Here is a 12325-nt window from a genome sequence, read left to right on the forward strand (position 1 = left end):
GTGTGCTATGGATAGTGTGAGGTCAGATCCTTGGCTTATGCATCTAGGTATCCTTAGCTTCAGCACAGGACTTGTGTGAACAGCCCCTGAGACAGCTGCTGCTGCTGCTCCTCCTCCTCCCTCCCTCCCTCCTTCCTTCCCTCCTTTCCTTCCTCCTCTTCTTTCTCCTCCTTCCCCTCCTCCTACTCTTCCTCCTCTTCTTCCTCCTACTCTTCCTCCTCCTCCTGCTCCTTTTCCTTCTTCCTTCTCCTTCTCCTTCTTCCTTCTCCTCCTTTTCTGAGGCAGGGTCTTCCTCTGTTGCCCAGGCGGGAGTGTAGTGGTATGATCTTGGCTCACTGCAGTCTTGACCTCCTGAGCTCAAGCGATCTTCCCACCTCAGTCTCCCTAGTAGCTGGGACTACAGGCATGTGCCACCACTCCTGGCTAATTTTTGTACTTTTTGTAGAGATGGGGTCTCACTATGTTGCCCAAGCTGGTCTGAAACTCCTGGGCTCAAGCAATCCTCCTGCCTTGGCCTCCCAAAGTACTGGGGTTACAGGTGTGAGCCACCATGCCTGACGTAGCCACTGTTCTTTTGGTCACAAAGGATGCTTCCTTTCACAAGCCCCGGCATGTTACTCCCAGACAGCTCTGCAAAACAGACTACACTCCAAAATAGTGGAGGAATAGGCCTGCAGGACCCCTGTCTTTAGAGTATTTGCCACTTGTGGAGGCAGACCCAAATGAGGATCATGTCAGTAACTCCAGAACTCTCTGCTTCCAGAACTGCTCCGAGTGCAAGGAGAAGAGGGCAGCACATATCCTCTGCACCTACTGCAATCGCTGGCTATGCAGCTCTTGCACAGAGGAACACCGACACAGCCCTGTCTCTGGGGGCCCGTTCTTTCCTCGGGCCCAGAAGGGATCTCTAGGTACCAATTCCACCTCTCCTCGCCCACTCCTGTGCCCTAAAGCAGGGCTGAACCCTAAGATCCCTGGAGAATAGCTCTTCGATCTTGTTTCCTTGCTGGGGGAGAAGGTAGGGACAGTCTCAGAGCCTTTCCCAAAGGAAGTCTCCTTCAGAGTCAAAGGGGTGACTCACTCCTGTCCCTCCCTGTGGGGAGTGGGGTGGATGTGTGTGGATGAAATGGTACAGGGAGGAAGGTGTTGGATTATTGTGGAAGCTAGCCGAGCTCCCTGCCTTTCACCTCTAGAGCAATCATGCCACCCTTCTAATTTATTTACTTGATTAACTTAGTCTGGATCAGGGCTTGTTCGTTTGTCTATCCAGCACCATCTGTTTTATTTTATTTTTATTTTTATTTTTTTGAGATGGAGTCTCATTCTGTCACCCAGGCTGGGGTACAGTGGCACGATCTCGGCTCACTGCAACCTCCACTTCTTGGGTTCAAGTGATTCTCCTGCTTCAACCTCCTGAGTAGCTGGGATTACAGGCATGCGCCACCACGCCCAGCTAATGTTTGTATTTTTAGTAGAGATGGGGTTTTGCCATGTTGGCCAGCCTGGTCTTGAACCCCTGACCTCAGGTGATCCGCCCACCTTGGCCTCCCAAAGTGCTGGCATTACAGGCGTGAGCCACTGTGCCCAGCCACCATCTGTTTTAAATGACACTCTTCTTGAAAGTCTTTTCTCAAGGCCCTTGAATTGTGAAAGGGGTTCTACATCTGTCAAATCCACAGGAACCAGAGTTCATGACCCATGAGATCTAGCCTGGAGCCTGGCAAGGCTGGGTAGCTGGTTTCAGCTCTGTTAAAACAGAATCCTGATTAATGAACAGGTTGAGGTTAATTGTGAAGGATTCATTGTTTTGTAGGAGATCTATGTGCAGTAGTAGCAAGTACCTTCCTCAGCCTGTGGCAGGTAGTGGGATGCTCAGGCTTGATGGTGTGCTATTTCTGGACAACTGGGCAAATCCACCCAAGCTAAGCCCAAAATCCTCCTTGTGCCCCTGGAGAGTCATCTCCTGTTTGTACCACTTCTCCCAAGCTCTGTGTTTCTGCAGTGTCCTCTGAAGGCGGAGGGCTGTGCAGCAAATCTTAAACTGAGAGGTCTGTCTAACTGAGCAAGAGAAGCCCACTTTCTCTGTCTTCTCTGGCAGGAGTGAATAGTGGTCCCGGAGACTTCACCTTGTATTGTCCTCTACACACACAGGAAGTACTCAAGCTATTCTGCGAGACATGTGATATGCTCACTTGCCATAGCTGCCTGATGGTGGAACACAAAGAACACAGGTGGGGCTGACAGATTGCCTGAAATGGGCTGGGGAGGGCTCTGGATTTCTTACTTTCGAGAGCTCTGGGGCTCCCCATGCATCAAAATCTTCTCCCTGCCCAAGCCAACCTACAGCCCCTGGGCTGAAGTTTTTCCCTGCTCCTGTTGTGGTACTTCCTTGGGAAAGGCCTAATGGGCCAAGAGCCTGTGGTGCCTTAGACTTTCACTAGAAGTCATCACAGCCTCCATGGGTCTGGCTGAGACAATCCCCTGTGGAGATTCCCGCTTGGTTGGCATGCTCAAAGTAGGACTCAGCCCTTCTCAGCTTTTTCTCTGCCTCATCCCCCAGGTGCAGACATGTTGAAGAAGTTTTGCAAAACCAGAGGATGCTTCTGGAAAGTGTGACTACACAGGTGGCACATAAGAAATCCAGTCTACAGACATCTGCAAAGCAAATTGAGGACAGGTAGCACAGGCTAGTGCCTTGCCGGTGCTGGAAATGCTGTGTTCCTGCATACCCGGGATTCCGACAACAGGCCATCAGATGTAGTGCCTGTGAAGAGGAACTATGGTTAAGCAGATGTGGGCATATGTCCTAGAAGGCATATGTCTTGGCCTTAGAGGTCTCAGGGCCAAGGAGGGATCATTAAGTCATCACTTGGTAACTGAGACCAAGCTAGGTCAGGATGATCAGAGTGAGTCTGGGTCAAAGCATACATGTTATGAACTAGCCAGAAGTCGGTGCTTGAGAACAAGGGTACCAAGCAGACACTAGGGACGAGAGTGCTGCTTATTATGAGGGTGGAACAAACCAGGGGCAATCTGCGCTTTATCACCCCTTTCCCTGTGTGTTCTCTATTAATCTACAAATCACATGAAATCATTGGTATTTTACATAGGAAGAGGAAGTGGTAGGTGCTGAGAGCACCTCATGTGGCAGGCACTGCATTGGGTATCATGTATGCATTATTTTATTCAGTTCTTGCCATTCTTTCAGTCAGGGATTATCTCCATTTTACTGATGAGGAGACTGAGGTTCATAGAGGTTAGGTAACTTATCTGAGATCACACAACTAGCCAGTGACTGTGCTGGGTTTAGACGCTGGGTCTGTGGTGACTTCAAAGCCCATGCTTTTTAAATTTTTTAAAATAGCTTTACTGAGATATAATGTACATATCATAAAATTATTCTTTTTAAATATATAATTCAGTGGCCTTTAGTATATTCACAGAATTGTGCAACCATACATAATTACTGTCTACTTTTAAAACATTTTCATCCCCCCAAAAAGAAGCCACATTAATATAAACATTATTATATGTTTATAATAAATATTATATAATATGTTTATTATTTATTATATAATTATATAATGTTTATTATTGTTTATTATCTAATATGTTATTATGCCAATAGTGTAAACATTATTAGTCACTCTCCATTCCCCCAACACCTCCCAGCCCTCAGAAACCACTAGTCTGCTTTCTGCGTATTTTTGCCTCATGGTGACATTTATTGGAGCATCCTCCTTTTAAAGACAACAAATTACAATAAATCATTCCCATACTTTCTCTTTTGGTCCTACCTCTAGTGCTGTGTCAACTGGGGGCTACTGGGTTGACCTGGGTGTAGACTTGAGGTTTACCTAGAGAAAACCAAGCTGAACTTTGATCAAGTGGGGCTCAGGTGTACAAAAGGTGGGGTGGTGGAGGAAGGCTCTTTTTTTTTTGTATTTGGTGTCTGCTAGGCCCTGATCTCAGTAGGCAGCCTCCAAGTTGCTGCTTATGTTTGCTGTCTCTTAGTCTTCATATAGTCCATGAGGAAAGCTTACCATGGCTTGTCCCATTGTGTTTACAGGATTTTTGAAGTGAAGCATCAGCATAGGAAGGTGGAAAACCAGATCAAAATGGCCAAGATGGTTCTGATGAATGAGCTGAACAAACAGGCCAATGGGCTAATAGAGGAATTAGAGGTATGTATAGACAGATGGATCAGATGGATGGGTTCAGAAACCATCCACAGATCAAGCTAGTCCCAGGACCGAGGGAAGCCTAGGCTGTAATTCAGATATGCAGCTTCCATAGCTGTCTCCTGCTCCCTGTATTTTAAAATGTCAGCCTAATTTTGGGAGGGTGGCTCATGAAGGGCTAGAAAATCAGGTCAAGCTGATCTTTGATGCTCTGTCTCTTAGGCAGCTTCCATCCTTAATTGCACAGGGTTACAATCTTGGAAGAGAAAGTCATGAAACAAACTACCTTCTTCGCTAATCTATGTCCAAGAGATATAGACATTTATTCATTTCCTCTTTCATTTATTACCCAGTCCATATGTGTACCATAAAATCTCCCACCACCTCCCCCTCCCCTTTTCTATCAGCCAGCATCCCATGACAACACTCTGCCCTACTGTCCTCTCAGAGGGATAGTCTCATCTGATTCCATCAGTGACATACACAGGCCACCAGACTTCCCAAGCAGGTGGATTACAGTCCAATAACTGTCTTCTCTCTGTACCCAGGGGATTACTAATGAGAGAAAGCGGAAGCTGGAACAGCAGTTACAGAGCATCATGGTTCTCAACCGTCAGTTTGAGCATGTGCAGAATTTCATCAACTGGGCTGTCTGCAGCAAAACCAGTGTCCCTTTTCTTTTCAGCAAAGAGCTGGTAAGAGGAATCTCTCAACTCCTCAGCCTGTTCTTGAAGCTTATCAGAGCATCCCCTTTGTCACAGGGGCAATGAGGTGGTCCTTGGAAGTGCCTTTTCTTTTTAGAATGGAAGGAGGAATAAAATAGCAGCTCCATCCATCCTTCAAATTCAATCACTGCTTTTGGGTTAGTAAGTAAACACCATCTTTCACCAAATCCCATAGTGCAAAGAGGACGCAGGTGCTGAAATGGTCCTGCCCTCCCAATGGTAGCTCAGTTGGGAAAGTCTGTAGCTTTTTGTCATAGGTCACTGGTTCAGACATTACCCTGGACATGAGTAGTGTGCTAGGCATCTCATAGAAAGTTACTGGGGTTTATGTGGGGGTCTGAGAGAAAAGGAGTTGGAGATAAGGTTGAAGTATTAGGCTTGAGAAGACGGCAGCACCCAGGAGAGGGAGCAAGAATTTTGAGAGAAGTTGATGGAGTTTATATTTGAATACTTTGAGTCTAAGGTGCCTATAGTGCATCCAAAACCAACTCCAAGCTACCTACCATTAAAAAGTTGTTCTAATATATGGGTGTGGAAGTCAGAAGAAAAGTTGGTTTTGGAGAAGGAGATGTAGGAGTCACCAGGAAATCAGTGGTATCACCTTGCAAGAGTGTGTGGAGCAAGAAGAGAGAAAGTTGGGAACCCAGGGAATACCATCGTTTTCAGCATAGACAGAGGAAGATGATGAGTGGAGGAGAGTGAGACGCACTAGTCAGAGGTTGGAAGCAAAACAGAGTGTGGTACACAGAAACGAACAGTTTCCAATTTTAAGTGACCCATTTGGCAATGCTGCATGGGTGAAAGAAGATGAATAGTGAAGAGCAGCCTCGAGATCTGGGAATCAGGCTATCTTCTGAAAGAAGCTCCAGCAAAGTAGAAGGGTCAAAAGCTAGAATGAGGAGACTGAGGATGGGTGGTGAGGAAGTAGAGACAGAAATGAAAAGAAGAAAAATAAAAACATAGCCTGAGAAGACAGTGAGTTGGGGGAAACATTTTTTAAGCTTGGAAAACATTTGCACGCATGTATGTGGTAGAAGAGGTTGAAGATAGAGAGGAGAGGTGTGTGGTGGGGTAAGTACACTGAGAAAGCAGGAGGAAGGATATAGAGTGAACTGGTTGACCTTAAACACAAGGACAGTCCCTTCTGAGATGGGAGGACAGGAAGGGGACAATGCTGTAGTTAAGTTTGAGGGTAGAAGGGATACAAGTTTGGGGTAATTTATCCTTTATGGTGTCTTTTTTTTTCTCTGTGAAATAGGAGGTAATAATAAGAGGGTTAAAACATTGGTAAGTAGCACCAAAGTGAAGATTTTAAATGGTCATTGAGTGCAGTGGAAGAGAAAGATGACAAGAAGTGACAAGAGAAAGGGCTGAGGGGTGCTGCTAAAATTAATAATCACTGAAGTGGCCCCAGGTAACATGGCTTTGGTATGACTGGATTACCTAAGAGTAGGAGTTGGCGATGGGGAGGGAATTAGGACACTAGTGATATCATTACTATAAATGACAGGAAGCTGGGGAGTCCTGTGGACTGAAGGAGCAGGGCTTGGAGAGGTTGAAGAACATACTCTGAAAGAGCATGAACTTGTTATGACCAGAGTGGGTTGTTGGAGTTTAAAGGTCTCATAGGTAGAATGGTTGTAAATGATCAATAGGGTCTAGGTATGGTGACTAAACTGAAAACAAGGTGGTTGCCATGCAAGAGATCAACGAAATAAGAGGCTAAGAGGTTAGTTGGGACATTAGTTAACCAGAGGATGGCAGGGTAAGTTGGACACTTGCCAAAGCCCTGGATAAATAGGAGAGTTAGTGATGAGAAATAGATGAAAGTGATGGGAGAGGAAGAGGGCTATTGTGTAGGACAGAAGGGTGTTTTACCTGCAAATGGAAGTACAGCAATGGGGAGCTCAGAAAATGCCTGCCCCCACTAGGCTCTTAAATTGAGGTGATGGTAGAATGAATGGAGCACCAGTCAATGATGTCATGAGTGAGAATGACAAATCACTTGAGGCCTGAAAAGATAAGAATGTAGGGGTTCCAGGCCGGGTGCAGTGGCTCACACCTGTAATTCCAGCATTTTGGGAGGCTGAGGCGGGCCGATCACGAGGTCAGGAGATTGAGACGATCCTGGCTAACACGGTGAAACCCCGTCTCTACTAAACAAAATGCAAAAAATTAGCTGGGTGTGGTGGTGAGTGCCTGTAGTCCCAGCAACTCAGGAGGCTGAGGCTGGAGAATGGAGTGAACCTGGGAGGCGAAGCTTGCAGTGAGCTGAGATCGTGCCACTGCACTCCAGCCTGGGCAACAGAGTGAGACTCGGTCTCAATAAAATAAAATAAAATAAAAGACTGTAGGTTCCAGAAGTCTTGATAAGAGGAAAGGGATCAGCTGGGAGGATGGGCAGGTGCTAAGGTGCAAGAGAATGAGAATATGGAGGATGACCAGAGGTTAAACAGCCATGACTTTGAGCCTTTCAGCTTGTCCAAAGAGTAAGGGAAGGGGAGTTGTCATTTAGGTGCAAGATGCCCAAATAAATGACCTTTGGTGCTGTTGTCAGATTGTGTTTCAGATGCAGCGATTGCTGGAGACAAGTTGTAACACAGATCCTGGCTCCCCTTGGAGTATCAGATTCACCTGGGAGCCTAACTTCTGGACCAAGCAGCTAGCTTCTCTTGGTGAGCTTGGACCCACCCACCCAGGCCTACCCACCCTTTGGGCTTTGACCTAATTACTTACCTTACTGGGTAGGTCAGCATATGCCTAAGAAAAAGCACTCCCTGGGACTGCCAGTGGTCTTGGAATCATTCAGCAAACTTTTTTTTTTTTTTTTTTTTTTTTTTGAATTTTTTTTTTTTTTTTTTTTTTTTTTTCTGAGGGGGAAGAGGAGAGAATGAGGAATTTAAATAACAGTGGCAATATAGGACTTTGTATCAGGACCAGTTGAAATCTGAGTTTACCATTCTGTGTAAATGTCCTGTTACCTTGGTTTTATTGCTGAGAAGGAGACAAGACAGTCACCCTGCTCTCTAGAATGCTGTATGGCAGTACAGATGAATGTGTGTCTCTGTGGTCACACAAAGGTATACATGTGTGGGCACAAGCAGGGGTATCTAAGCAACAGTGAAATTGCGTGTGCATGTTTGTGTTACACAGACATATCCTTTTGAGTTGAGATATAAGCAGATAATTCATGGCCTTGTGCATTTTTCTTCCCTGCTGCAAACATTTGCTGGCATTCAGTCTTTAGGCAGAATGTAGACAGCTTGAAGTTGTGCCTGTGTTGACAGCCTAACGAGTTTGTTAAACTGATGGCCAGCTGCTGCCTTCATTTGAGGCTGTTAATCTTATTGAAAATTTGTTGAACTTGGCAAAATGACAAATGATATGTAGGTTTATTTCTTTTCTTCCCTCTTTCCTTTGATTTAACTCAGCAGACCTTTGATAGGCACCTACTCTTGTTTAGGCCCCAGGCCAAGTACCAAAGAACCAATGGTGAATAAAACACATTTTCCTTAAGGAGCTCAGACTTCCTCTAAGTAAGCCTCATCAAAATAATGAGATGAAGGAGTCATTAGACTGGGTTAGCCATAGATCTACTTGTGCACAAGGAACCTAGAGACCTCAGGGGGTGGTGCTGGTACCTGGCACTGACCTGGTATATTAGTCCATTCTTGTATTACTGTGAAGAAATACCTGAGACTGGGTAATTTATAAAGAAAAGAGGTTTAATTGGCTCATGATTCTGCAGGATGTACAGGAAGTATGATCCTGGAATCTGCTCGGCTTCTGGGGCGGCCTCAGGAAACTTACAGTCATGGCGGAAGGTGAAGATGCCCATCACATGGACAGAGCAGCAAGAAACAGAGCAAGGGGGGAGGTGTTACACACTTTTAAACAATCAGATCTCACGAGAACTCTATCACAAGAACAGCACCAAAGGGGTGGTGCTAAACCATTCATGAGGGATCTGCCCCCATGATCCAGTCATCTCTTACCAGTCACCACTTCCAAAACTGGGGATTACAATTCAACACGAGATTTGGGTGGGGACACAGCTCCAAACCATATTACCTGGTATTAGAGCTTCCCCACTCTAATCTCTTGATCCAGTCATCTCTTACCAGTCGCCACTTCCAAAACTGGGGATTACAATTCAACACGAGATGTGGGTAGGGACACAGCTCCAAACCATATTACCTGGTATTAGAGCTTCCCCACTCTCTTCCATCCTGCTTGCTCAACACACAGTTCCCCACGCCTGTATCTGGGAACTTGTTCATTGGTCCCAGGCATGACTTTCTACCCTTTGCTACTTTCTGGCATACTTCCTCCCCACCCCAAAGTTGATTCTTTTTGTCAGAGTCTGATTGGGCTGTTCTGTTGAAAAAAAAAAAAATGAGTGCTATTTGAGAGAGCTTATGGTTTCCCTAGTGGGATAGAAACAGAGTCAGGGCTGAGCATCTGGTAAAAACTGAGCTAATTTCTCAAATATCCTAGGCCCCCAAAGCAGGTCCATACAGGTGCTATTACTGGCAGCATTCTAGACTGAGTCTAGGATATCAAGGGTTGAATTTCCTAATCTCCGTGCCTGGTACAGGATTGTCAAATGAGGTTCTTTTGTCCCAGGAGCAGGAAGTAGCAAGGTGGGAGCAACTTGAAAAACTTGAAAAACTCTCTATTCTGCATTTTCAGGCTGCATAACTACTGAAGGTGGACAACTGTCCCGGGCAGATACTCCTGCTTATGGAGGCTTACAGGGGCCATCACCCTTTTATCAAAGCCACCAGTCTCCAGTGGCTCAGCAAGAGGCTCTTAGCCACCCCTCTCACAAGTTCCAGTCTCCAGCAGTGTGCTCCTCATCTGTGTGCTGCTCCCACTGCTCTCCAGTCTCGCCTGCCCTCAAAGGCCAGGTCCCCCCACCCAGCATGCACCCAGCCCACAACTTTAGGCAGCCCTCTGAGATGGTGCCCCAGCAGCTGGGGTCTCTGCAGAGCTCTGCCCTGCTGCCCAGGGAGAAAGAGCTGGCCTGCAGCCCTCATCCACCAAAGCTGCTGCAGCCCTGGCTGGAAACCCAGCCCCCTGTGGAGCAGGAGAGCACATCCCAGCGGCTGGGGCAGCAGCTGACTTCCCAGCCCGTGTGCATTGTCCCCCCACAGGATGTTCAGCAAGGAACCCATGCCCAGCCCACCTTACAGACACCCTCTATCCAAGTCCAGTTTGGCCACAACCAGAAGCTGAAGCTCAGTCACTTTCAGCAGCAGCCACAGCAGCAGCTACCACCTCCACCACCTCCCCTCCCCGCTCCCCCACAGCAGCCACACCCACCTCTACCTCCATCCCAGCATCTGGCTTCTAGTCAGCATGAGAGCCCTCCTGGGCCTGCCTGTTCTCAGAATGTGGACATAATGCATCACAAGTTTGAGCTGGAGGAAATGCAGAAGGACTTGGAGCTTCTTCTCCAGGCTCAACAGCCCAGCTTGCAACTGAGTCAGACCAAATCTCCTCAGCATCTTCAGCAAACCATTGTGGGGCAGATCAACTACATCGTGAGGCAGCCAGCACCTGTTCAGTCCCAGAGCCAGGAGGAGACCCTGCAGGTAAGCATCAGGGTGGCTTGGCATACATATTCTGCCCATCCTAGGATCACTCACAGAATACAGCCTCCCCACATTTTAGCTTGTGGCCCTCTCTCTACAGTGAAGATGGGGAAAATTTTTTTTGTGGCTGCCACAACCCAGAGCTGGCTACCTTAGGATATGAATCAATGGAATTTGTTGGGTGAGTGGTCTGCAGGGATGTTCTGCAGAAGTAGATGAGCAACTGAGACACAGAGATGTCTTGAAGATGAGCTCTTGGAGGCCTTTCTGTCTACCCACCTACTAGCTTACTGAAACAAGGCAGCACAGGAATACAGTTTCTGCACCTTAGGGCTGCCTTGAGCTCAGCCCTCACATTTCAAGACTACCCTGGACTCAATCTCCCACCTCAGAAAAGCTCCAGAGAGCGTAGTATCCAGTCCCAATTTAGATCTAGGCTCACTACTCTCCAGAGTAGCTTGGCTTAGCCCTGTCTTCCTGGATGACAGTAGGGACCCTGCCCACCAATGGTACCTTCTGAGCTGTGCTGAACTCCTACCAGTGCCAGAGCAGAAGAGAGGCTGTCTCTTATCTTGTCATCTGCCTAGCTCCCTTGCCAGACCTTATGAATCCCAGACAGGGGGAAGGGCTGAGCTTAAGGAGCAGAGTGAGGGTCCATGTTAGATGCTGGCAGGCAGCACTTTTATAATATTGCACAGATATAGACTTAAACTTTTTTACTTCTACTAAGCTGGGTATGTTTTATTTGCACCATATCATTTATCCTATCGACAATGTTGTTTGGTAGGCATTACCATCTGTGCTTTATAGGTATGTAAGTGGGAGTTAGAGAAGCCTAGCAGTTTGTCTACATATCATACAACGTCAAGAGGTAGAGCTAAGACTTGGATTCTGGTCTGCTGACATTTCTGTAACGCCACAGAAGTCTTCTTCTTTCCATAGGAGGATATTGGATGCTGCTCCTCTTTTTTCTCAGCTAAAAGACAGTTGAAGAGGTGCAGTTTGGACCCCTGGGATCTTTGCTGCATTTCACATCTTCATTCTTAGCTCTTGATTTTCTTTTTTTTCCCCCAGAACCTCCTGTTCTATCCTCTTCTCTCTACCTTTCTCTCACTTTTTCTATAGTGGTGTCCCCTTTAAATCTGTAATCACATTTATATCTTCAAAGCAGCTTTACAGATTTTTACTTTATTATAGAATCTAAGGCCTCACATTTATGCTTCAGTACTGACAACTTCAGATCATGCTTCAATGTCTTCCCCTGAGGCCCAGTTCTTTTGAGGAGATATAGAATAATCCGTGTGATGGCAGAGAAGGGTCTAGGGTTTGTAGAGGGCCACAAGCTAAAATGTAAGTCAAAACTAGGTTATGATTGCTAAAGTGAATATCACAAAATTAGCTCAGAATTCTTGGTTTGGGTTCCATCCTAAGACTTTCACATTAGCATATAGTCTTTGGAAGAGTTGGGATAAGAGTATTTTTCTTTTTGGAAAACATTTAAGCAGTACACAATGTGTAGGTGGTGACGATGGGCAGGGCAGGGTGAGCACTAGCCTTTGTTGCCACTGGTGCTGCTGCTGCTGCTGCTGCTACACTCTCTGCAGTCAAACCTACCCAAGTTCTTATTTTCTTCTCCAGGCTACAGATGAGCCCCCAGCATCTGAGGGCTCAAAGCAGGCTCTCTCTCTTGACAAGAATACTGCTGCTGCCTTGCCCCAGGCATCTGGGGAGGAAACCCCTCTTGGTGTCCCCCCAGTGGACAGCACCATCCAGCACTCCTCTCCAAATGTGGTGAGAAAGGTACTAAAGGAGCCTGTTTTCC

General features: G+C 46.6%; 1 protein-coding gene across 1 annotated transcript in view; it reads left to right on the forward strand.

The window, feature by feature from the left end:
* TRIM66 (tripartite motif containing 66) overlaps positions 1-12325 on the forward strand; it is a 47110-nt gene that overhangs the window by 8254 nt on the left and 26531 nt on the right. The window contains exons 3-10 of the mRNA XM_012000246.1: positions 764-911; positions 2099-2231; positions 2561-2677; positions 4070-4184; positions 4730-4876; positions 7464-7581; positions 9599-10503; positions 12142-12303. Coding sequence (XP_011855636.1) covers positions 764-911; positions 2099-2231; positions 2561-2677; positions 4070-4184; positions 4730-4876; positions 7464-7581; positions 9599-10503; positions 12142-12303 — 1845 coding nt within the window. The remainder of the gene's footprint in view (positions 1-763; positions 912-2098; positions 2232-2560; positions 2678-4069; positions 4185-4729; positions 4877-7463; positions 7582-9598; positions 10504-12141; positions 12304-12325) is intronic.

Source organism: Mandrillus leucophaeus, unplaced genomic scaffold (assembly GCF_000951045.1).
Source record: "Mandrillus leucophaeus isolate KB7577 unplaced genomic scaffold, Mleu.le_1.0 Scaffold622, whole genome shotgun sequence".
Taxonomy (NCBI): domain Eukaryota; kingdom Metazoa; phylum Chordata; class Mammalia; order Primates; family Cercopithecidae; genus Mandrillus; species Mandrillus leucophaeus.